The sequence below is a fragment of the Canis lupus genome, chromosome X (genome assembly GCF_011100685.1).
Source record: "Canis lupus familiaris isolate Mischka breed German Shepherd chromosome X, alternate assembly UU_Cfam_GSD_1.0, whole genome shotgun sequence".
Lineage (NCBI taxonomy): Eukaryota > Metazoa > Chordata > Mammalia > Carnivora > Canidae > Canis > Canis lupus.
In genome coordinates, this window is record NC_049260.1 from 18,020,960 (window position 1) to 18,047,857 (window position 26,898).

The window sequence follows — 26,898 nt, forward strand, 5'->3', positions numbered from 1 at the left end:
CTTTGGGTAAATGCCTAGTAGTGGAAATTACTGGATCCTACCTGTAGTAATTATCTTAAGAATTTTTAAAAAAGATTTATTTATTTGAGAAGAGGGAGAGAGAGAAAGAGAGAGAGAGAGTGACCACGGGCGAGTGGTACGGGGAGATGCAGAGGGGGAGAGAGAATCCTGAAGCATGAAAGCAGGAGTCTGTGGCTTAACTGATTGAGTCACCCAGGTGCCCCTATTTTGAATTTCTTGAGGAACCTCTGTACTGTTTTCCATGGTATGTACCAGTTTCCATTCCCACCAGCAATGTGTCAGGATTCCTTTTTCTCCGTATCCTCACCAACACCTATTGTCTCTTATGTTGATTTTAGCCATTCTGACAGGTGTGAGGTGATATCTCATTGTAGTTTTGATTTGCATTTCCCTGATGGTCAGTGATGTTGAGCATCTTTTCATGTGTCTGGTGGCCATCTGGGTGTCTTCTTTGGAGAAATGTCTGTGTCTTCTGCCCATTTTTTAATTGGATGATTTGTTTTTGGGGTGTTGAGATGTGTAAATTCTTTATAGATTTTGGATCCTAATCCCTTATCAGGTATGTTGTTTGCAAATATCTTCTCCCATTCTGTAAATTGTCTTTTGTTTTGTTGATTGTTTCCTTTGCTGTGCAGAAGCTTTTTATTTTGACGTTTCAGTAGTTTATTTTTGCTTTTGTATCCCTTGCCTCAGGAGACATATCTAGAAAGAAGTTGCTATGGCTAATATCAGAGAGGTTACTGCCTGTGCTCTCCTCTAGGAATTTTATGGTTTTGGATCTCATGTTTAGGTCCTTAATCCATTTTGAGTTTTTTTTAAGTTGAGTTTTTAAGATTTTATTTATTTATTCATGAGAGAGACAGAGTGGCAGAGACATAGGCAGAGGGAGAAGCAGGCTCCCTGCGGGGAGCCTGATGTGGGACTTGATCCCAGGACCCTGGGATCATAACCTGAGCCAAAGGCAGATGTTTAACCACTGAGCCACCCAGGCATGTCCATTTTGAGTTTGTTATTTTTGTGTATGGTGTAAGAAAGTTGTCCAGTACCATTCTTCCCCATATAGCTGTCCAGGCAGATTTCCCAACACCAATTGTTGAAGAGACCATCTTTTTCCCATTGTATATTCTTGCCTCCTTTGTCAACGATTAATTGACCATATAAATATGGCTTTATTTCTGGGCTCTATGCTGTTACACAAATCTATGTGTTTTTTTTTCTTTGTCCATACCATACTGTTTTTTATTACCATAGCCTGTAGTTCTCTTTTTTTTTTTTTACATTCTTTTTATATATTTGTTTATTTTTAGAGAGAGGGAGGAGTAGAGGGAGAGAGAGAATCCCAAGCAGGATCCACACCCAGTGCAGAGCCCAACACAGGGCTCAATCCCACAACCCTGAGATCATGACCTGAGCCCAGACCAAGAGTCAGATGCTCAACTGACTGAACCACCCAGGTGCCCCTTTCTGTAGTGTTTGTGTCTGGTTTTGGTATCAGGGTAAAGCTGGCCTCATAGAATGAATTTGGAATCTTTTCTTCCTTTTTCTATTTGTTGGAATAGTTTGAGTATAGGTATTAACTCTTCTTTAAATGTTGGGTAAAATCTGCCTGTGAAGCTCTCTGATCCTAGAATTTTGTTTGTTAGGACTTTTTAAATTACTGCTTTAATTTTATTGCTTGTAATTGGTCTGTTAAATTTTGTTTCGGGCAGCCCCAATGGCTCAGTGGTGTGGCGCCACCTTCAGCCCGGGGTATGATCCTGGAGACCTGGGATTGAGTCCCACGTCGTCGGGCTCCCTGCATGGAGCCTGCTTCTCCCTCTGCCTGTGTCTCTGCCTCTCTCTCTCTCTGTCTGTCATGAATAAATAAAATCTTTAAAAAATGTTTCTTCCTGATTCAGTTTTAGGAGGTTATAGGTTTCTAGGATATCCATTTCTTCTGGGTTGTCCAGTGTGTTGGCATCAATTTTTCATAATATTCTCTTATAATCCTTTGTCTATTTGTGGTGTTGTTATTTTTCTTTTTTTATTTCTGATATTGTCTGAGTTCTCTCTTTTCTCCCCCCCCCCCTCCACCTTTTATGAGCCTGGCTAATGGCTTATTTTTTTTTTAAGATTTTATTTATTTATTTAACAGAATATTGTGGGGGAAGAGAGTGAGCACACATTGGGGGAACAGCAGGCAGAGGAAGAGGGAGAAGCAGGGAGCCTGATGTGGGACTCAATCCCAGGACCTCAGGATCATGACCTGAGCTGAAGGCAGATGCTTAACTGACTGAGCCACCCAGGCACTCTAGCTAATGGCTTATTAATTTTGTTGATCTTTTCGAAGAACCAGCTCCTGTTTTCATTGATCTGTTTCTGTTGTTTTTGAGTTTATATTTCATTTATTTCTGTTCTAATCTTTATTATTTTCTTCCTTCTACTGGTTTTGAGCTTTGTCCTTTTAGTAGCTTCTTTAGGTGTAAGGTTAGGTTGTTTACTTGAGATTTTTTTTGCTTCTTGAGATAAGCCTGTTGATAGAAACTTCCCTCTTAGAATAGCCTTTGTTTCATCCCTAAGATTTTGGACTGTTGTGTTTTCATTTCATTTGTGGCCTAAAATGTGATCTATTCTGAGGAATGTTCCATGTGCACTTGAAAAGAATGTGTGTTCTGCTGTTTTGGCTTGGGATATTCTGAATATATCTGTTATATCCATCTGGTCCAATGTGTCGTTCAAAGCTACTGTTTCCTTGTTGATTTTCCGTTTGGATGATCTATCCATTGATATAAGTAGGGTGTTAAAGTTCCTTTCTATTATTGTATTACTGTTGATTACTTCCTTTATGTTTGTTTATGTTTATAGATCTTTTTTTTAAAGATTTTTAAAAATTTATTCATTCAGAGACACACAGAGAGAGAGATAGAGAGGCAGAGACACAGGCAGAGGGAGAAGCAGGCTCCACGCAGGGAGCCCGACATGGGACTCGATCCCGGGTCTCCAGGATCACGCCCTGTGCTGAAGGTGGCGCTAAACCGCTGAGCCACCGGGGCTGCCCATGTTTATAGATCTATTTAATTTTACTGCTTTTGTGTTTCCTACTTTTCTTTTATTTATGGTCTTTCCTTTCCACTCCAAGACTCCCCTTTAAGATTTCTTGTAAGGTTGGTTTAGTGGTCATGAATTCCTTTAACTTTTATTTATCTGGGAAACTCTTTATCTTTCCCTCTATTCTGAATGATAACCTTGCTGGATAGAATGATCTTGACTACAGAATTTTTCCTTTTTGCACTCTGAATATATCATGCCACTTACTTCTGGCTGCAAAATTTCTGTTGAAAGATCCACTGATAGCCTAATGGGGATTGTCTTGTATGTAACTGTTTTCTTTTTTCTTGATGCGTTTATTTATTTATTAATTAAATCTGTTTATTTTAGAGAGAGAAAGAGCATGAGCAGGAGGGGCAGAGGGACAGTGAATCTCAAGCAGACTTTGCACTGAGTGCGAAGCCTGGCATGGAGCTCAATCTCACAACCTTGAGATCATGACCTGAATTGAAACCAAAAGTTGGATGTTCAACCAACTATGCCACCCAGGCACCCGTCTTGCTGCTTTTAAAATTCTCTTTATCACTAGTTTTTGCCATTTTAATTATTATGTGTCTTGTTGTGGACCTCCATGGGTTGATTTCTCTGGGCCTCCTGGATCTGGATTTCTGTTTCTTTCCTCAGATTAGGGAAGTTTTCAGGTAATATTTCTTCAAATGAATTTTTCTGCCCCCCTTTATCTTCTTCTGAAATCCCTACTAATGTGAATGTTTTTATACTTCATGGTATTGCTCCTTTCCCTAAGGCACTTTTCATGTTTTATTTTTTTCTCTCTTTCCTGTTCAGCTTGATTGCTTCCCATTTTTCTGTCTTCTAGGTCATAGATCTGCTCTTCTGCTTCCTCTAGTCTACTATTTATTCTATCTAGTATGTATATTTTTAAAGATTTTATTTACCTATTTGACAGAGAAAGCACAAGCCAGGGGAACAGCAAAGGGAGAGGGAGAAGTAGGCTCCCCATGGAGCAGGGAGCCCAATGCAGGGCTCTGTCCCAGGACTCTGGGATCATGACCTGAGCCAAAGGCAGACATTTAACCAACTGACCCACCCAGGTGCCCCTAAGTATATTTTTTATTTTAGTTACTGAATTAATCTCTGATTGGTTCTTTTTTATGTTTTCTGTCTCTTTATTGAGGGTCTCACGAGGTCCTCCACTTTTTTCTCAAGTCAAGTATCTTTATCACCATTACTTTAAATTCTCTATCAGGCATATATATTATTTATTGGGGTTTCATTTAGCTCTCTTGGTGTGATTTTTGTTCTTTTATTTCATTTAAGACATATTAATATTAAGACATATTCCTCTGTCTCCTTGTTTTGTCAAACTCTCTGTTTTTATGTTTTAGGAAAATCAGCTATGTCTCCTGCTCTTGAAAGTAGTGGCCTTATGAAGAAGAGGTGCTGTAGTGCCCTGCAGTGCAATGTTCCCTGTTCACCAGAGCCTGACTCTGTAGGGGTGTTTTGTATGTGTGTTGTGTTGTGTGAACCCTATTACTGTGGTTCACGTGTTTTGGGGATTTGTCTTCCCCATGTGGGTTTCCCTTGCCTGGAGTTTCTTGTGTGAGGGTATGTTTCTCTCTTCTCTCTGTGCCACATTGTCCCTTCTTCCTGCAGACAGTCCCATGGGTCTGTTTAGTTCCCAAGGGCATCTCCATCCCTCTTGTCTCTGGTGTGGCCTTTTCTCTACATTTAGCTGTGGAGAGTCTATTCTGCTAGTCATTTTCAGGGTTATTTACACTGGTGTGGGTGTTATCTCGTTGTATCAGTGGGATGAGGTAAGCTTAGTCTCCTCCTACTCTGCCATCTTCCCAGGAAGTCCAAAGCAGTTTTTTGTTTTGTTTTTGTTTTTTTTTTAAGTATCGTGATAAACTCAGGGAGTTTTATGTATTTGATTTGTTTAATCATTTTTCTTTTTTAGCACAAATTGTCCCATGCTGGCCAGCCTGAAGCTTTCCTGTTAGGGAATTTTCAGGTGACTCCTGAAACACTGTTTCTGACAGTGTCTTTGCTTCCTGGCATGATAAGATATCTTCTTTAATGCTCAAGCTCTGTTTAACCACAAACTATTTTGAACAATTATAAATCATTGCCTTAATTAGTACTTCTACCAATGAGCAATATATTGATTTTTTTTTTGTCTTGGTGGAGGAAAGACTCCTTACTAACTTGAAATACTGAGTTTCAGTAATAAACACATCAGCAGAAATAGGAGTTAGAAATTTATGTGAATTATCATTTGTAAGGGGCACTAACTCATGTAAGTGGACATACATGTAATACTTATTGTGTGGTTTTGATAATTTCTTAATCACTGTATTCTCTGTTCATCAAGAATATAAGTAAGTATATATTTATATTAGTTATATATGAAAAAATTATGGTAGTGTCAAGGAATAGAACTGATTTGAGCATTGTGGAACAACGGAACTATATTAAAAGACCAAAGTAGGAGTAGTAAGTATTTAAAAATTAAGGATTTTGACAATATCAGCAACCTGTAACAGTTTGAATACAGTGCTGTAAAAGTATTTAGTTTTTAAGAATTTATTAGTTATTATTTTAGGTTGAGGGATTGGTTGGTTGTAGGACTTTGAAAGCAGTTGGGAAAAGGCCATGATAGCCTCAGAATGAAATTCCAGAGGCCCAAAGCATAGAGCTGCATTTTAAATACTATGGGAAATCTTTGTTACTTTTATTCTTGGGAGATGAATGGGAGAAATTTAATGCCTGTGTTTATTCTTTTTTGGTCCAAATACAAATTGAGTATGTTAGGAATTTACTTAGAAATGTATGTTTAATTTGATTTGATAAAAGAAGAATCACTTAAAAAACTTTTTTAAATTAGTATTTTTGAATTGAAGTATATTGGACACACGATATTACATTAGTTTCATGTGTACAACATAGTGAAAAAGAATCCATCTTGATATATTGATTTTTACTTTAATGGGAAAAGAGTTCATTAGGAATATTCAAGTTCTTTGTGTACATCTTGTGATGCTCCTCTCTGGCCCAAGATGAAACTAATAGCCGTGACGCATCTGCTTATCTGCTATCTCTGGGGTGGCGTCTGCTGCTGTCAGCGGCTCCCTTCTTATCTGGCTGCTAGTCCTGCTCAGTCAGTTGTACGGGAATGTCAGTTCCATTAATAACCCAAGGACCGTACAGGCAGATAGTGGAAAATGGGTGAAGAGAAAGAAATTGTATTTAACCTGGTGTTCTGAGTTGTCATTTTCTAGACCCTAGCATAGCTGGGTAAAAGCAGTCTGAGGGCGTGACAGCAAATCCACTTCTCACAGAATCTCACTTATGAGCCAGAGAAACAACCCAACACCAAGAGAAAAAAGGATGAACAAAACTGGGGAAAAAAGGTAAAGATTGGTGGTTAGAAACGTCTGGGGAAGCAGTGTTAGGAAAAAAAATGGCATGACCAAAGTATTTGGACAGAAGCTCTGATAACTTTGCAAAACAAAAGTTATTTGGATTTTAAATATTATCATTCTTGGTGTTTCAAATGAACAAAATTCCTTTTTTTTTTTTAAGAAAATGAATTGATGGAAGGATTGATTCCTCATAGAAGATTTTGGAGTTGTGTACTATTTGTTTTAAATCTGGATCTGTCAGTTGCCAGAGGGAAGAGAGCAGGTTTTATCTTTCTTCATGCAGGTAGAATGACTTACCTACTGCAGTGCTCCGTGTTTGGGTTATCTATTGCTGTGTACCATATCACCCCAAAACTTTCTGGCATCAAGTGGAAGATACCTTATTATTTCTCATGATTCTGTGGATTGGCTGGAGCTGAAATGGATGGCTCTTCTCCTGGCATCACCTGGAGTGTCTCATGCAGTTGTATTCACATGTTGGCTATGGCTGGCCATCTGAAGTGGCTTCTTCACTCATATCTAGCACCTCAGTGTTCCTCCTCTGGCTTTTTTTCTCCAGCAGGGTGGCATGATACTCTTAAAGGGAGGCTAAAGGTCCAAGAGGGAGGAAGCCAAAGTTGTCAGTCTTTCTAACATCTGGGCTCCAAAGTCCCAGGTTTCTTTTGCTATCTCTTCTCTTGGTCAAGGCTGAGAACAAGGCCAGTTCCTATTCAAGGGCAGAAGGAAGACTTCATCTCTTGGCTTGAGGGGGAAATGTGAGCATACAGAGGCATGAGCTGCTGTTGGCAACCACATTTGGAAACTACCTACCTGCAATCAGTGTCCTTTGCCTCTCTTTTCTCGTTATTTACATTAGAGAATTTGGAATTATTTTTACCTTCTGTCTTTAACACCTGACCACTGAGTGTCATTATTATTATTATTATTATTATTATTATTATTATTATTTTGGCTATTTTTCTGTTTGGTTGGTTTGTTTCTTATTATTGACTGGTTTCTTTTCCTTAGCTCCAGGCCAGTATATACATATTGACTCACAGAATAATTTGAGTAATCTAGTTATTGAACTGTGATGGAGAAAGGACCCAGCCTCAGTCTGTGAGATCTTCCTTCATAGATATAAGAAGTTCCTATTAGATTTTGGAGGCCAGAGTTGGACTAAATCTCAAGGAACTCAACCCCATCCTAATAGACAAATATTTTTTTCAGTTTGACATTGAGTTCCTTAGTAAATAAAATTAATTTTCAGCATAGACATCCCCTACACTGACTTCCTGTATTCCATAACCAAAGATTCTTGGTATTAGCAAGGGCCATGCTTCACTCCATGTCCTTGGTGACCTAAGGTAAAGGGGGCTGATCTTTTGCCTTTGGTATATTCTAGTGTTCCTAGCATTGACGTAACCATGTAGGCTAATGAGAGTTTTCTCCCAGGAGTTTGTAAAGATTAAGTTAATGAGCTGAATGTACCTGTCCCAGAGCAGAGTCAAGTGGAGGATGATCCTGAAGTTGTGTCCTTTGGGGCCACAGAACAGAGCCTTTGTTTAATTGTGCTGTTTAGTTACAAAAATGAATTTGCAGGTTTATGGAATAATTTGACTAGTTCTTCTAGGCTTTTGAAAATGCAAGCTACAGTTTGGCAAAGCAGTTTGTATAGATCTGTAATAAGTTGTGTTTTAGTGAAGTCCTCTGGTTGGTTCTAAGCAACCTCTGATTTTCATTAAAAATCATTCAAAAGACAGAGAGAACATTTTTAAAATGAGGAAACCATGGGATAGAAGAGGAAAAAGTCTCTTTCCTCCTCCTCTCTTACCAAGTCTTCCTCCCTCCCTAACCATTACTTGCTTATTTGAGTGTCCCCTCTTAGCATCTAATGACATTGAGAGTTGTGCGGGGTGACCTTGTGAGATGTTGGAAGCTCCTGCAAACTTTCTGGCTTGGGTCACCTCAGACCCAGGCCATCAGTAGTTAAAAAGTAACTCCCCAGGTGAACACAATAAGCAGCCAAGGGTTTTTTAAATTTCCAGTTTAATTGAGCTATCGTTGACATACCTCACTGTATATATGTTGAAGGTGTATAGCCTAATGGTTCAACTTACACATACTGGGAAATGATTACCACAATAAGTTTAGTTAACATCCATTATCTCATATAGGTACAATTAAAAAAAAGAGAGAAAGAAAATCTTTGCTTATGATGAGAACTCTTAGGATTTACTGTCTTAACAGCTTTCCTGTTTATTTATTTATTTATTTATTTATTTACTCATTCATTCATGAGAGACACACACAGAGAGAGAGGCAGAGACACAGGCAGAGGGAGAAGCAGGCTCCTTGCAGGGAGCCCAATGTAGGACTCGATCCCAGGACCCCGGGATCACGCCCTGAGCTGATGGCAGAGGCTCAACCACTGAGCCACCCAGGCATCCCACTATCCTGCATATCATACAACAGTGTTAGCTACAGTCAGCACGCTGTACATTACATCCCTAGTACTTATTTATCTTATAGCTGGAAGTTTGTACCTTTTGACTACCTTCCTCCAATTCCTCCTGCCTCCACCCCTTGCTAATGGTAACTATAAGTCTGATAATATCTCCCTGTGTATATATATACCACAAATTCTTTATCCATTCATCCATAAATAGACACTTACTTTGTTTCCATGTCTTGGTTATTACAAATAATGAGGCAGTCAAGTTTGGGAAGCAGAGCCCTCTTAGAATAGTACTGCTCAAACTTGAATGTGCACACCAGTCTCCTAGGGACCTTGTTAAAATGCAGATTTTTAGTAAGTTTGGAGTGGAGCCTGAGATCCTGTGTTTCTAGTAAGCTCCAAGGTGAGGCCAATGCCCCTGGACCATGGACCACACTTTGAGTACTGAGAGTATAGAGCAGGGGTTGGCAAACTTTCCATATAAAAGACCAGAGAGCAAACATTTGGGGCTTTGTAGTGCATGTCAGGTCTATTCTTGTAGCATGATACAGCCATAGACAATAAATGGACAGATGGATGTGACTGTGTCTATAAAACTTTATTTACAAAGCTAGACAGCAGTCAGAATTTGGCATGTGGGCCATGGCTTGCCGACCTGGTTTGAAGTTTTCTTAGTCTCAAGTTTTTGAGCAACACCTTGCTGCTTTCCTCTTTTGTTGGGCCAAATCTTGAGTACGAATTAAGTGGTTTTATAAGAGGTTACTCATTTGCTTTGTCCAATGATGAATAATTGATGATGACATTTAGGCTGCTGTTTACAAACAGCCCACATTGTCCCTTGGCTGTGGCTCATTGTTTTTCCTTGAGGATAGGTGGCCTTTCTGATTTCCTTCCCTGGACTGCCTTTTCAGAGGTAGATCAAAACAGAGCTAAGATTTGTTCCACAATGTGACCCATGGGCATCCCAGAATAAATAAGCATGGCTGAGCTGTGGAGGTAGAGCAACTATGGTAGATTTGGGTTGCATTCCCTTTATCTGTCTTCCACCGCTTACCCTGGAGTCTGGTCTGAGGGGATGGAGGCTGCTATTATGGCTTTCTGAGAGGTAGAGAACAACAAGGGATGTGGACTCTCACAGTTCACATTGACATATGTCATGCTCATAGTTCTGGCTATGCTGGCAGCAGAAAGCTACATGTTGCTGATGATATATCCTCACAAACAGACAATGCAGGACAAAATTGTGAGTTTTGGGCAACCCAAATTTGGAACCAAGTACTCTGCTCAGAAGGCCCATGTTCCATCCCATAGGCTTTTGGGGTAAGGTCCAAATATTCCTGGTCTGTTGCTAATGGTGCATTTTTCATTTTTAACCCCAAAGCTAGTTAGGTTTGAGTGTTATAGCAGTTTTGTTTTTGTCTTTGTTTTTTTTTTTTTTTTTTGTGGAGACTCTATGCCCAGCGTGGAGCCAAACATGGGGCTTGAACTCACAACCCTGATGTCGAGACCTGAGCTGAGATGGAGAGCCAGAAGCTTAACCACCTGAGCTACCCAGGTGCCTCGCTTTAGGAAAGCTTTAAGTTTAATTGGTTCCATTTATGAAACTGGCTCTCATTTACCTTTATGACAGTGTTTAAATCCCTAAGGGACAGATGTTGCTTCTCTTTACAAATGGGAAGACAAAGGCCAGAATTTTTTGGGCCAGGAATGCTCATGCTAGAGTCCATTTCTCAGGCTGGTTTTCCAGGGGATCTCCTTCATGAGATTGATATCTTTCTCTCCCTGAGACCCCATTCCCTGGAACCTTCCTTCTACTAGTGAAATCTTTATCTCATTACCTTGACTGGTCTAAAAAATAGATGCTCTGATATTTCTAGACTATAAATGCTTTCTTGCCTTTCCTTTTCTGTCTTGACCTCCCCTCTTGGCCAACTCTTGGTCTGTCAGGGGCTCTCAGTGAAAGTTATTTCCATTGGTGTCCAGAACCAAAAGCTCAGTGCTATAATTTCAGAAAGGGATAGAAACTTCTTAAACTCTGTCTGCATGTGTCTTGTCATTCTTATAACTTAAAAGGCCATTTATCTGGGCGTGTTGAATATGGTTACTGGTGCAGAGGTGGTCTGTACATTACACATTATCCATTTCATTTGGATTTATAAAAGTGAATAGTATTCATATAATAGAGTATTATTTTTCATCCCTCAAAAGATTATGATGGGGAAACATGGACTTTTTGAAGTCAGATGAGAACTAAATCAATCTGGGTTAAGAGACTGGTTTTGGCTCTGAAATGTCCTCAGGAGAGGACCTTGGGGAGACCTTCAAGACCGTTCTCAGCCTCAGCTCCCTGAGTGGTGACATGGAGATGATTTGTACCTACCTGGTGGAGTTGAGGTAAAATTTAAATCTGATGAAGAAGTGAAGCATTTAACCCAGTACCTGGTCCGTAGTAAGGGTTCAGCAAAGAACATTACTTCTGTTATTATTAAAAATGTTATTTCTGTTGTTACTAATTCATCTTGGCTCTGAGATCTCCTCTTTGAAGTTGACCTTTTTTCACAAGGTTTTCTCTCCCTATCCCTTCCCATCCCATCCTCTACATTCTGCTAGTGTTTTTTTCTTCCCTCCCTTTTTCCATCCTTCTCTCCCTCCTATCCATCCTTTCCTCACTCCCTCCCTCCCTCCCTCCCTTTTGCATTTTGTTCTCCATATATGATCAACCATGAACTCCTTGAGGACAGGGATGCAATTTGTTAAACTATGTATCTCAGCTCCTGCTATACACAACAATGTGGATGAATTTCACAGGTGTACTGTTGAGTGAAGGAAGCCAGACACTTTTCTTGAAGCTCAAGAACAGGCAAAGCTAATTTGTGGAGATGAGGTTAGAAGAGTGGTTATCTTAGGGGTTTAGGGGTTGTTGACAGACAGGGCACCCAAAGGAACCTTCTGGGTGTTTATAAATGTCTTAAATCTTGTCTTGGAGCTGCTAACACAGGCCTGTGTGTGCACTTAAAACTTGTTTTTCATTTGTCCACCTAATCTTTGTGTACTTTGTGTGTGTTACAGCTCAGTAAAAATGGAGAAAGGCGTTTTCCAATCTACAGCACTTATTTAGCGACTTTAATCATCCCATAAAAGACTGGCTATTGAGTGGATGTTATGGTGAAAAACGTGGTCAGTCTTAATCACCATAGGACTATGGCCAAATTTTAAGGCAGTCGTAACATACATTTTGAAAAACACAGTGGATGTCATAATGGGAGTTTGTGCTGTTATTCACAGCACTGCTTGAATCTTCACCTGGCTGTTACAGAAAATACAAAAAGTAGGGATAGCAGGACTTGTTATTGGGGACCGTTTGTGCAGGTAGCATGGCGGGTAACAAAAGAGAGTGGGGTGAGGCAGTCCTGTCAGAGTGGTGAAAACCCTCATTTTTTTAAAAAATATTTTATTTATTTATTCATGAGAGACACACACACACACACATACAGAGAGAGAGATAGAGAGAGAGAGAGAGAGAGAGAGGCAGAGACACAGACAGAGGGAGAAGCAGGCTCCATGCAGGGAGCCCGACGTGGGACTCGATCCTGGGACTCCAGGATCAGGCCCTGGGCTGAAGGTGGCGCTAAACCGCCGGGCCCCCTGGGGATCCCAACACTCATTTTTAAATCGAGTGTCTACTGCTTCCACCTCCCTCTTCTCTCTCCCTCCCCTTGTCCTTTCATCAGTCCTGCTTTGCAGCGAAATCCACGAGTCTAATAGATGCTACTGACGATTGTGCAGCAGCTCTGCCAGATGGCATTTGAATCTTGGGTGTTCTTTGAAAAATGAAAAGACCAAACACATGCACAAATAAATGAAGGTTGAATTAATCTTTATAATTAAATGGAATATTACCCTGCTATGACTGATTTTAGCTTTCAAGCTGAAATTGCATGCTAATTTTTCAGTGAACTGTAATTGTATTAACGTGGCTTTTTAGATGCTTCGAAGTACTTAAAATAGATTTTTGCCAAGTTACTGAGAGAAAAGTTATTAGAACTTTTAATCTAAACATCTCTGAGATCTTGAGGGTATATTCGTATCCTGACTTGGAGGTGCAAAGCATTTTCCAGTGGCCGGTTAATTGTCTGCCCTTGTTATCTGGGGATTTAGGTGGCACTGGCCGGAAATTAGGTAGAACTGCAAGTGCCTGAGGCATGTTCAGAAATCGTTGGGAAAGATCATGGTGTTTTCTTCATAAAGTACTGCCGTGAGCATGATAGTGGTGACCACTAGGGAGATGCCTAAGGAATCCTGAAGGACTGGATGGATAATACAATGTCAGGGGTTCTCAGAGGTGGGTCTGGAAGCCTTGGTAAGTACCACAATCTAGGGCATCTAGCAGTCTAGCACGAACTTGAGAGAGTCCCCTACCACACTGGTTCTTAACCCAGGGTGATATTGTACCCCCAGGGAACGCTTGTCAAGGTCTGGGGACATCTATGGTCATAACTACGAAGTGGAGGTGGGGAGAGTTACTGATATCTACTAGATTGAGAGCAGGGATGCTGCTAAACATCCCACACAGGACAGGACCCCACAAATGAGAATAGTTTGGCCCAAATGTCATTGGTGCCCAGGTTGAGAAACCCTGCCTTCTGGTCGCACTGATTCCTGGTTGCAACCCAGAAATATTGTGACTTAGTAGGTCTGAGGTGGGTCCATGAATTTGTATTTGTAACAGGCTGCCAAGTTCTGCTGCTGCTGCTGCCGGTCCAAGGACCCAGCCTTGTAAGAAGCCGTGTTGCAGGGCTGCAGTGTTGAGGGAATGAGCCATATGTATGGACATTGGCCCTATAGCATCCCCCTCTTATAGAAAAACTACATGACAATTCACATTGGTCTAATTTAATTGTTCCTTAAGGTTATCTCATTTGATCTTTGCTCCCACATTATGAGGGAGGTGCTTGAAAAGTTTTTTACTCTGGTGAAAAATGGTTTATGTCCAAGGCAAACCTTAATGGAAAGAATGACCACAAATTCCCCCTCAGTTGAACTGTTGATGAAAGAATAGGATATGTTTATTTAAGTTAATCTGCAGTTTGCCTCCCATTTAAATAAATAATTCAACAATTGAAGGAGGATTAAATAGCTGATTAAATTTACCCGAGAAATGTTCAGGTGTTAGGGACTAGATGTTACATGTGCATTTCTAAGTCCCTTGATCTTGACATTTGAAAATAATTTTTAATAATTTATTTGCATTTTTCTTCGGTTTTTCCATGATATTAGCTCCTGCTTTGGGTTAATATTTTTTATGCTGGCTCTGTTTTGAAATTCAAGCATCTACCTGAACAAAAGATGAAGCATTATAAGTTGAGTCACATGTTTATATCGTGATGAAACTGTCCAAAACTAACACTTTGTCCCTTATTTTCCCTTACTGTCTTTACTGTTTTGAAAAATCTGGGAACCTGTTATCTTGAAGAGGTGTTGGCAAACTACTACAGCCACAAGTCAAATGGGAAGTATTTTAGGCTCTGCAGGCCCTGCAGTCTCTTTTGTGGTTATTCGGCTCCGCAGGTACAGCATGGCAGTGGACAGAGACAAATAAATAAGCTCAGCTGTTGTAGAGGAGGAACTTTTCCTCTACCCTTTGGGGCCCAGTATTTGGGGGCCTGAGAATTAAACTAACAAAAGGCAGGTCAGCAAGAAAAAAAGACAAAGTTTATTCCCTTAAGTAGCTGGGAGCTTACAGAAAGTGTAGCTCAAAATGTAGTTCAAAACGCCATTGACAATTTAGGGCTTATATACCATCTGAACAAGGGGAGTGGGTTAGGATTTCAAGGAACAGTAAATGATAGGAAATGACTGAGAAATATATGGGGGAAACTAATGGAAAGTAAAGTTTGTTTTAGTAAGGTCTATTTATGTGATTTCTTATCTCTGGTTAGGGGAGTCATTCCTCTGGTATAGGAAGCCTCCATTGAAGGGGATTTATGACCATGGAATTCTTTTAGATGGCTCTGCTTTTAGGCAAGTAAGGGACGTGCAGAGAAAGCCTCTTCTATCTGTTGAGTCTCAAATGCCTTCAGTTCAAAATAATTCTTAGGACTTGGTGGCATATTCTGGGCCCCTTCACTGGGTTCCAGTTAAACTATTTACAAAAACAGGTGGTGGACTGCTTTTGGCCTGTGGGCTCTAGTTTGCCGACCTGATGTAGAGCCCTGTATGAGAGAGACAGAGAAAAATCTCATTTACTTTAGCCCATATAAAAGCCTAACTACAATATACGATTATTCCAGCTCTTGGGCTTTTATCATCTTGGCAAATGGATTTAGCTAATTGAGACTTAGGATATTCCTTTGAGAAGATCTAGCAGCTGTTCTATTTATAAAAAGTTTTTGAGCATCTTACTATATGTGATTGAAAGTACAGAAAGACATTGATTTTTTTAAATTATATGATCTAGTTACTCTCCTATTCAGTTTTATTTATTTATTTAAAAAATTTTTTTATTAGAGTTCAATTTGCCAACATATAGCATAACACCCAGTGCTCATCCCACCAAGTGCTCCCCTCATTGCCCATCACCCAGTCACCCCAACCCCCCGCCCACTTCCCCTTCCACTACCCCTTGTTCGTTTCCCAGAGTTAGGTGTCTCTCATGTTTTGTCACCCTCACTGATATTTTCACTCATTTTCTCTCCTTTCCCTTTATTCCCTTTCACTAATTTTTATATTCCCCAAATGAATGAGACCATATAATGTTTGTCCTTCTCTGATTGACTTATTTCACTCAGCATCATACCCTCCAGTTCCATCCACATCGAAGCAAATGGTGGGTATTTGTCGTTTCTAATGGCTGAGGAATATTCCATTGTATACATAGACCACATCTTCTTTATCCATTCATCTTTCCATGGACACCGAGGCTCCTTCCACAGTTTGGCTACTGTGGACATTGCTGCTAGAAACATTGGGGTGCAGGTGTCCCGGTGTTTCACTGCATCTGTATCTTTGGGGTAAATCCCCAGCAGTGCAATTGCTGGGTCGTAGGGCAGATCTATTTTTAACTCTTTGAGGAGCCTCCACACAGTTTTCCAGAGTGGCTGCCCCAGTTCACATTCCCACCAACAGTGCAAGAGGGTTCCCCTTTCTCCACATCCTCTCCAACATGTGTTGCTTCCTGTCTTGTCCATTTTCCCCATTCTCACTGGTGTGAGGTGGTATCTCATTGTGGTTTTGATTTGTATTTCCCTGATGGCCAGTGATGTGGAGCATTTTCTCATGTGCTTGTTGGCCATGTCCATGTCTTCCTCTGTGAGATTTCTATTCATGTCTTTTGCCCATTTCATGATTGGATTGTTTGTTTCTTCGCTGTTGAGTTTAATAAGTTCTTTATAGATCTTGGATACTAGCCCTTTATCTGATATGTCATTTGCAAATATCTTCTCCCATTCTGTAGGTTGTCTTTTAGTTTTGTGGACTGTTTCTTTTAAAAGGAGTACATGAGACTTGAGTCTGTTTTTAAGGCACTATTGCACCTACCTACCCTGAGGGGGAGATGTTGTTGTATGGATTAATGATAGGATGGTTTTGGGTTCTTAACTCTGTTGCTGTTCCCTGCTCCATTTATTTACTAAGAAAACCCAAATGTTGGTTTCTTTCTTTTCTTTCTTTTTTTTTTTGGTTTCTTTCTTTAACTCTGTTGCGTGTGGTGCTCATCCAAGTGAGAGGACCATCCCAAAGACACCGGGGAAATATTTAGTGCCAGTTTGGCTAAATTACAGCTTACCCATGCCTGTGTAGTTTCCTTTTTTCAGACTGGAAAAACTGCCCACCTCCAAGATACATGGAGTTGGTGTTGTCAAGAAAAGAAGAGGGATGGATGGAGCTGGTTTGTGATTTGGAATGCTGCCTAGAATGTTGTCCGCGTTTGGCGAGAAATGGGGATTGTCTGCTATACTAGGACATTACTCAGGCAGGATTTAGGATGGAAGAGCTGAAATCTGAGCATTCCTGTCTTCCAGCTCTTGTAAAATCACAACTGTGACTTACACTCATAAAGCCCTCTGATTCATGGGGGCGCTTAATTCATCCTCCACACCAGCATGATGCATGAGCCTGTGAACCACACCCAAAAGCAATTTGCAGAATTAAAGTTTTCCATGACTTGTAATAAATCAGTGCCATTCTTACTGAGAAGATAAAATTTGATTTTTCAGATAAATGCATTGTTATTATTTGTGGGATCCAGATAGCCCTAGAGGATATTAAAGCCTGTTCCCCAGGCTAATTTTCATCAATACCATCAGCTCTGCTTAGGATCGTATCTCCAGCCAAGGCATCTACACTAGTCAATCATTTGTTTGGTATTATGAAAACTGCCATTGTTTTGAAGGATAGTGTAATTCATGTACAGTCTCCTGAACTTTCAGATGCTTAAAGCTCAGAATTTGGATTGATGTTTAATAGTTATTACAGAACTCATCAGAGAAAATGAGGCCTCAGTGTGATGAAGCCTGACTGAAGCTTTCAAAGCCATTGCAAGCTTAAGAAAGTCATGCTATAAATTGTTTGTAGAAGGGCAATTGATCATCAGTTTTCTTTTTTTCTTATGTTGGTTAAATAATAAAAAAGAAAAAATATGCTAAGAGACTTAACTAGGTAGCAGAAACACAAAGCTGTTTAATTAAGTGATTAAAGTGATTCCTTTGATGTAATACATGCAAGACATTTGAGAATTTACCTGACTCTCCTAAACAGCCAAGTCACTGGGGGATTAAAACAAATGAGCTTTCCATCTTGCTTTCTGCCAATCAGTTTAAGACTAAGTGGCTTTGAAAATTCAGGAATAAAGCCGTCATCATAACCAGACTTCAAATCAGTTTGGTCATCTGTGTCAAAATTAGATGCTGTTTCACTGCCACAGCCAAATAAGGGAAAATTATGTTTGGTTCCCTGCTTCCCACCAGCACTATCAAGTCGTAGTGTACCTTGTGGAAGATTCTGAGAAGGAGGGGTGACTTGAGTGTTGAAGTCACATTGTGTTTTAAATTTCTGAAGCTCCTTGTTTCCTTTTTTCTTTTTGTTCTTTTTTTTAAGATTTTACTTATTTATTCACGAGAGACACACAGAAAGAGAGAGAGAGGCACAGACACAGGCAGAGGGAGAAGCAGGCTCCACACAGGGAGCCCGACGCAGGACTTGATCCTGGGTCTCCAGGATCACACCCTGGGCTGAAGGCAGCGCTAAACCGCTAAGCCACCCAGGCTGCCCTGCTCCTTGTTTTCTGAGTTCATTTGTGGTAGTTATTCTCTCTCTTTCAATGTAATAATTCTCACTTTATGAACTCTCTGTTGTCTCTATAGAATTAATTGTAATTTTTTAGAGCTCTAGCCTTAAGACTTTAGGGCAGGGAATAAACTCCTAAGCAATTAAGATTTGTTGTATGTATATGTTAGTGTTAGAACAAAACCAAACCAAAAAGCAGCTAAAAATGCTTGCACATGCGCATACATGCTCACTCCCCTGCATCATTCAGCATGAATCAATCAATTTGGCAAGCATTGTTGAACACTTACTGTGTATTAGGCCTTGTGCCACCAATTGAGGCAACTCAATGAACAACCCATTCTCAATGAATTATCTACATCAGCCTAGCAAACTACGTATGGCTTTTGGGCTGTATTTCACATGCTGCTTATTTTTGTATGGCCCACAAGCTAAGAGTGGGTTTATCAGTTTTAAATGGTTTAAAGAAATAAAAAAGAATATATCATGATATGTAAAAGTTATATGAGATTCAAATTTTAGTGTCATAGTAAAGTCGGATTGGAACACAGACACAGCCATTCATTTATGTTATCTACAGCTGCTTTCCTAGGTACAACAGCAGAGTTGGGTTACAACAGCAGAGTTGGGTAGTTGCATTAAAGACCATATGGCTGGCAAAGCTGAGAATATTTACTATGTGGTCATTTACAGAGAAAGTTTGCTCACCCTTGATCTAGGTGATGCAACCAACTTTTCCTTTCCTGGTTCTTTAATTATTAAAATATGTCTGTCAACTCTCTCTTTCATTGTATTTGTATTAGAAGTAAACGTATCCACATTTTACAGATGAGAAAACAGAGATTCAGAAAATTAAGGCACTGCTGTTAGTTTCTACTAGCAGTAATGGCAAGTTATCATATAATGTTTTTCCTCAGTTTACTTTATACAAAGTGAGACTGTGGACCAAGTATTTAAAATACACTTTATATATTTTTATGTTCCTTTAGCTAAGGAAAATCCTGAGCTTAGAAGTGCTTTCTCAATAAGTATTTGTTAATTGATTGGAATACCTTATATTAAAACAATTTTGGTTATCAAATCAATTCCAATGGATTTTATAGTATTTTAAAAAAGATTTTATTTGTTTGAGAGAGAGCACACAGAGAGTACAAGCAGAGGGAACAAGAGGCAGAGGGAGAAGGAGAAGCAGACTCCCTGCTGAGCAAGGAGTCTGCCTCAGGGCTTGATCCCAGGACCCTAGGATCATGACCTAAGCCAAAGGCAGATGCTTAACCAACTGAGCCACCCAGACACCCCAATTCCAATAGATTTTAAACATTGGTCCATTTTCTAGAAAGTTTCCTAGGTTCTCACAAAGTCTCTTTTATCCTCCACTTTTTTTCATTGATGGTAAGATTCATTAATATGGAAATGTGCCTTGATATTAGCAGCATTAAATGATGTTCTTGGTCATGTGTTAACCTGTAACCTTTCATATTTTCTAATAATTTATTGACATTGGTCAGAGTGGGTTTATCAACCACCTTATTCATTATATGGATCAATATTTATTGAGCATCGATCACTTGCTATGTGCCTGCCATTGTGTTGCATGTGGGGAACACAATGGTGATTACATGTAATAGGCCATTGGCTTAATTTGAGTAATAGCAGAAAGAAGGTTCTCTCAGCTATAAAGACCTCCTTTATAATTGGATTTATCCCTTTGGTTAATGAACTACTCTTTTAAATACAGATATTTCTGCAAGGTTAATACATTAGATTGCTATTAGTCACTCACATTTTATTATAAATTAGCTTAAGGCCCAAGTGACAGCTAATGGATTAGCTGCCTTGAGGGAATAATGGTTTTGATGGATGAAGAGGGAAGGGGGAGATGACTTTGGAGCCAGTGTATTGCTAGGAAAAGGCACCTTGGGTATGATCAGGGAACAAGTGGTATGAACACCCCCAGCGCCTGCTAGGTGTTGGGAGGAGTAGATACAGGAAAAAGAAAGGAAGGGAAGGCAGAAACCAATATGACAAATACGAAAGGTGGCCTTTTTCTTTGATCTTTTCTAGAATTAGCTTTTACAGTGGTTCTTGTGTCCATTTTCTGAGGTTTGCAAATAGTGGTCCTTTAAAGAGTCCTTGGACCTTTTTGGAGGGGTGAATAGCCTGGGTTCTCCTGGCTCATGCTTAGAGTTGGGCTTTGCTTGGGCAGTCTTCCACCATGCCCCAAGAATCTCATGGGAACATCTGTCTCCACATTGATCACAGGGTTGCTTCAGCAGCCCTTCTCTCTCATCACTTTGTGTGGCCCCAAAGAGTAACATTCTTCCACAAGGGAGTTTTAGGCATTTGGTTAAGGGTGTAATCTGGCCTGAACTTACTTAAAAGACCCTCTACACAGGCACGTGACAGTAACTCCAAATCCTTGGAAGAAGTAGTCATGTTTCTACTTTCTCTGTGTAGTCTGCAGTCAGCATTTCTTCATCATATTCTCATCAGGCATAAGAAAGTGCGTTACATGCTGTGTCATTCTGAATCCCTATGTCATTCTGAATCCTCACACGACCCTCTAAACTAGGTACTATATTTTTCTCAGACTGCATCTGATGAAAAAGGATGCTATATTAGAATTACATTCAGCTACAGCTAATGGAAAACATGATATATAATGCCTTCAGTAAGGGGTTTGCTTTCCTCCTGTCATGGAGGGGAAAGGGAGGCAGTTCAGGGCTGATACGAGGGGCTCCACATGCCATCAGCTCCTCATTCCTGCATCTTTAGCATGGAGATTTATTTCTCGTTTGGTGCCTTGTGGGTACAAGGTGCCTGCTCTACCTCTGGCATTGAGTCAGCATTATAGGAGAGAAGAAGAGGAAAAGCTAAAGTAGTTCTTGCTTTGGGGCACTTTGGCCCTTGGGGGCCATGTGGAAATAACTGGAGACAATTTTGGTTGTCCAGACTTGGGCTTGAGTGTTTTTCTGGCAACTGGTGTGTAGAAGAAACCAAAGATGCCACTCAACAGCCTACAGTCTACAGAACACTTCCCACAACAGTTACCTTGTCCAGAATGTCCACAGTGCAGAGATTGAGAAGCCCTGGACTAAGGGCAGAAAGCATATGCCAGCCAAATATGTCCTTTCTAAAACATGGATTCCTGGAAGTGGAACAGGGAGTTTCTTATATGCCATTGGCCAGACTCCTTCCATCGCCAGTCCTAGCTGGAAAGGAAGCTGGGTGATGCAGCTTTTTCATTTGCTCCATTGTCACCCTGAGCAGAATTGGAGTCTGATACTAAAGAGAAAGAAAGGAGGATGGATCCTGAGTAGACGGTAGGCAGTATTTGCTTCAGAAAAGTAAGTACTTCGCCCAAGGTCACAGAGGTAATGAAGATCAGCAGTGGCTTGAGCCTCTTCCCTTGAGGAAGGAGGTTTGGTTGTCATGTGCAGTCCCTTTCCTGAAGTTTGTGTGAATAAGAGATGGAGATGCATGCAGCGGTTACAGAAAACTCTGGAGTTCTTAATCAGCCACAAGCAGCCTAGGAAATATTTCTTGCAGAACATAGTATGCAGTCTGTTACCTGTTGATGCCACTCTTCTCTCAGTATTTGCCGTGGGACTTGCCTTTCCTTCTTGTCCCTGTAACCAGCCCATGGGGTAATTAATTCCAGGCCTGTCTCACCAATTCTTTTACCCTTCAACAAGCCACCAAACTCTTGGTGCTTCTCTCATTTCGTTCATGAGAAGTTAAAAAGTGATGCAATCACTATCTGCCTTAAAGGGTGCATTAGAGTTCATGCAGGTAAGTGAATGCCCTTCTAAGTGTATCAAGTAGGAAGACATTTAATACGGGGAATCAGAGGTTTATGCAATCATTGGGAGGGCGGGAGAATGAAGGGCACCCCCCCCCCCCCCCCCCCCCCCCGTGAACTGCTGCCCGCATACAAAAGGGATCTTCTCAGAAGACTGCCTGGCAGCTGCTGGCAGCTCGGTCTGCTGTCTGCAGATGCCTCTGTGTCTGCCTGTAGCTGCCAATGGCAAGCGAATAAATGGTGTCTCCTCTTCTCCCTCTCCAGTCTCCTGTGAGTGCTTCTCATTGACAGATTCAGACCTGGAGCCAGGCCCCTGGGGATTTCTGGAGATGGCATTCTGAAGCTTCTTCAGGGAAGAATGTAGAATGGCGTGGGGTGGGATGATGTGGAATTGACAACAGACCGTCTGACAGAAGGACCACTTGAGTTTGAATGGAGGCATATGTACAGGGCACATTTGGGGAAGAGGAGCACTGTTTGACGTTGGCAGTGTTGCTACTAGTATTATTACCTTATCCTATCCATGTGTCCTTGGGAGATGAATTAGGGCTTCTTTGTATCTCTCTTCTGGCTCTCTTCAAGTCATGGTATGGCTAAATAAATAATAAAAGAGGATTCAGTGACCTGTATGTACAGTGTAGAAGGTAATACATTCTGTGAAGTTCCATCGTGCAGTGGGGGTCCCAGAGCGTGAGGTTTGAAAAACAATGCATAATTCATCAGAATGCTCCAGAAAGGCCGGTGTTCAGAAAACAACTGGGGATGACTCAGCTTATATATTTCTTCGTTTGGGGGGTAACTATCTGGAGCTCTTTATTTGCTCTGTGTTATGCGGGTGACTTGGGTTAGCTCATAAAATATGACGAGGAATTAAGTACAATAAGGGAAATGATACATCAGTCTTGAAACAAGGTAACTTAGAGACTTAGGAGGTATTCAGGTGTTGGGGGAGAGTCCTAAGTGCTAGTTATCTGTTATCTAGGTCACATCAGGCTTTCACTGTAACTTGCAGGGTTTTGAAGGCAGAATTTGATCTGTGCTATATTTGAGTCTGGAACAGCAAAACCCATTATGACTGTGTCCTACGGCACTTGTAAAATCCTCTCTGAGTCTTGAGTTTCAGGTTTATGCTGATACTTAATATTTGCATTATCTCAACGAAGATAAGGAAAATGCACTAGCTTGTTCTATTTATTTATTGGGTGAGGAAAATTGAAAGGGTCTAAAGGAAAAAACTCGTTACCAAGAGCAGGTCCCTGGTTTTGCTGTGCTGGAATAAAACTGATGTGTTTGGGGTTGCCTGGGTGTCTTCTGTTGGGGCTTCCTGAAGGCCAAGCTGGAGGTGAGGATGTGTGTGCAGGTTGCTTAGGATTTGTTCAGCAAGTGTTCCCAAGAGAGCCCAGGCAGGGAACAGGGGAGGCCAGCCAGGGAAGGGTAAGAGACAGGCGAGGGTGAGAGTTCTGGGGAAGCCATAGACAAGAGCAGTCAGGGGAATTCTGGAGTGCAAAGTAGACCTCATAGTTTGTCCTTAATTGAGGCCGAGGAGGGGAGTTTTCCGACTCTGCTGCAGTGGGTCATTGGCTGAAGGCTGCTGGTATGGGTAGGGGTGGGGATGGGATCGAAGGCAAACACCCAGGAACTATTTTGTGCCAGCAAGGGGCTCCAGTAACCCTAGAGCAGGCCTTCTAAGAGTCTCAAGCACCGGCCATTAGAAAAGAAAAAGAACATTAGATGCTGGGGAAGGCTGTACAGAAGCAATAAAGGGGATCCTGGCTTGTGAGGTGGGTGGGGGTAGGCAGATCCTCCCTACCATGCACTTATTCTTTGAGTAAGCCACTCTTTTGTTTTTATGAAACCCAGAATCTGGGGAGAGGAAAGAGACTCTTTTTCATATGGAACCATGAAGTTGCTCTAGAGCAAGAGTTAGCACACGTTTTCTGTAAAGGGCCGGATAGTAATTGTTGGAGGTTTTGGGGCCACAGGGTTTCGGTTCCCACTCCTTAACTCTGCCATTGTGGTGCAAAAGCAGCCATAGATGACCTGCAACTGAGTGGTCTTGGCTGTGTTCCAGTACGAATGTTACAGAAACGGAGGTGGGGTGGGGAAGAGAGGGGACAGTAGATTTGGCTCAGGAGCCATAGTTGGCCAGGCCCTGCTATGCAAGCTAAGCTCCCGTGTACCCCTCCATTCCCTTTGTGCTACAGAACACAGGGAGTCATCAGTCTGTCAAAAGGATGGTTATGGCACATCTAAGTTTGTCTGGACCCCCTACTTCCAATCTTTCTGGCATTCTGGCCATCATTCTCAAGGTTATATGATAATCTTGCTGAAGGGTGACTCATCTCATTTCACTTGTGCTAAAGACATTTCATTCTCTCCTCTCTGTAAAATAAAATACAGACTCTCCGCGTGGCATTCAGGAATTCCCTAGGAACTGGCCCAAACCAGTTTTCCTATGTTGTTCTCTGCTCTCCCTTCCTCATGCTAGAATTTCTAGCGCAGCTACAGCAAGCTACTACCCTCCCTGGGCCATGACCTTCATTTGCTGCTCCCTGGTTTTGCACTTGTGCTCCCCTGCAACGTCCTTCCTCTCACCTCTGCGTGTGGAAATCCCAGCCATCCTCTAAGACTCCGTTTGGTCACTTATGTTAAATATTTTTCTCATGAGGAATTAGTCTCTGCGGTGGAATTTGATAACCATATCGTCTTTCTTTTGAAACATTTTCTTTTGTTTATTTTTACTGTATATTGTTTGCTACACTCACTGTATTGTAAATATATTGAGGGCAGGGACTAAATTAAAAAAAAATTTGTGTTTTTTTTTTTCACAGTGGGTTGCATATACTAGGCACTCTGTAAAGAGAGTTTTCAGATGAGCATTGTGTCCTATGTTGTGTGATTATTAACGATACAAGTACTGACGTCGTTTTTCTCTTTCCTTTTTATAGGCAAGAGCTGTTTTGGCAAAAGTTGGCTATCCTGAGTTCATAATGAATGATACTTATGTTAATGAAGACCTCAAAGCAGTAAGTGCTAAATATACTGTATTTTTGGTTTTTGGCAACTTTTACTGGCCTCGTGTCTTTCAACTAGCCCAAGTGCAAGCACTTAAACCAGGTAGTGCCAGAAAGCAGCAACTTTTGATTCATCCCTTGGCTAGATAGGAGCCTCAGTATGCCAGGCGTATCACAAGATTTAGAGAAGATTCAAAATAAAGGAAGTGTCAGAAAGAAGGCATAGCTGAGTGGGTGCCATAAAGCAAATGGACCTACATTTGGTGTGATTTAATCATAAAGGAAAGAATTAAGCAAACTGAGTACTTTACAATTAGTGGGCATGTTCTAATGTAAAACGCATGATGTTTGTTGTTACACATTCTTTATGTGCTTCATTCATATTAAATGACTAGTAATAAATCTGCCTGCTGGGAGTTAACTTCATTTAACTTTATGAGTGTTTTGGCAGATTAAATGCACATACATATGAGTCTATAATTTATTGTGAGTTGGACTGTATATTTGCAGTAAGTTACTGATGGAGGAATAGCAATAATTCTTTTGTATTCTAATATTTGGGGGCATGTATTTTTCAGTAGATACATTAATTATAGGCCTTTCTAATCACAGCCACTGTTACTTCCTTTCCTACAAATAGTTCTAATAAAAAACTTTTCTTCCTCACAGAACCTCCTGTTTTTACCATTCACTACATTTTTTTTTGAAAAAGTGGTTTCTTAGAGTTTAATAAGGAAAGTTCTGAGGTGTAGGTCTTTCCTAAAATTGTGGTTTGACAAGTCACACATCTAAAAGCAGTCCTAGCTTTGTAGACGAACATTAGAGTTTTATAATGTTATTCAAAAGAGAGAGAAAGCTTTAATTACAGAGTTTCTCCATGAGGCTCCAAGATACAGCCTTCCAAAGTATTGCTCCAGTTGTTCTGTAGGGAAAATAATTTTGCTTTAACCCATCTTGTATGTTTCGATGCTGAAAAATCTCAGTATTATTATGATTATTAAAAATATCGAAAAAAAAACCCCAAAAATATATCGACACACTTGACACATTAAGTATATTATATTGTAAGCCCCACAGTAATCCTCTGAAGTAAATGGTGGTTATCCCCATTTTTCAGAAAAGGATGTAGAGACTCAAGGATGTTAAGTGATTTCCTCAGTGTCCTGCAGAGTGCCAGAGCCAGCACTGAAATCTGAGCCCAGAAAGTTCTCCCTGTAATCAGAGAAGGGGTTCTGCAAGGTCCTTGTCAGGTACCTACCTAGGAGGAAGAGCAGTGAGTTTGAAGAGTTGGTGGGGGCTGCTTTCCCAGAGCTGGTCCGAAGGGGAGAAAAGGGGAGGGGAAGCCATATTGTCAAGCAGTTAAGAACACAGGCCTTAGAGTGCTTCTTCCTCTTCCACTTACTAGTTGTCTGATCTTGTGCACGATTAGTTGCTTCCCTTGGGTTGTTGGGTGTTGGTTTAGAAGCTCCTCAGGAGCTCCCTGGGGGTAATCTGGAACCATTCCCTGTACTTAGAGAGCAGGGAGAGACTGGAGAAAGGAGCAGACCACTCTGGGGTGGTAGGTGGTGGGTTTCATAAGCCAAGGGAACTTACATACAAAGTCAGCAAGATGAGTGGATCCCTCCTTGCACCTGCCTACCAGATTTTAAAAGTTTGTATAGAGGCCATAACTAAATTCTGTCATGTATACCATGCAGGTGTGCTCAACACCACATCCCTGTCTCAGGGCTGTGTCCTTGGGGCAGCCCCTGGGATCGAGAAAGGCAAGTAGAACCTGCATTCCCAGGAGAGGGGGTGGGGGGCCTCTAGTTGCTCAGGTCCAGCTCACAGGTTGAGTTGTAGTCAAGTCTTCAAAGACCTTCCCAAACACTG

General features: G+C 41.0%; 1 protein-coding gene across 4 annotated transcripts in view; it reads left to right on the plus strand.

The window, feature by feature from the left end:
- PHEX (phosphate regulating endopeptidase homolog X-linked) overlaps positions 1 to 26,898 on the plus strand; it is a 209,933-nt gene that overhangs the window by 116,143 nt on the left and 66,892 nt on the right. For all 4 annotated transcript variants that reach the window (XM_038587067.1, XM_038587065.1, XM_038587066.1 and 1 more), the window contains one exon: positions 24,961 to 25,038. In XM_038587067.1, coding sequence (XP_038442995.1) covers positions 24,961 to 25,038 — 78 coding nt within the window. The remainder of the gene's footprint in view (positions 1 to 24,960; positions 25,039 to 26,898) is intronic.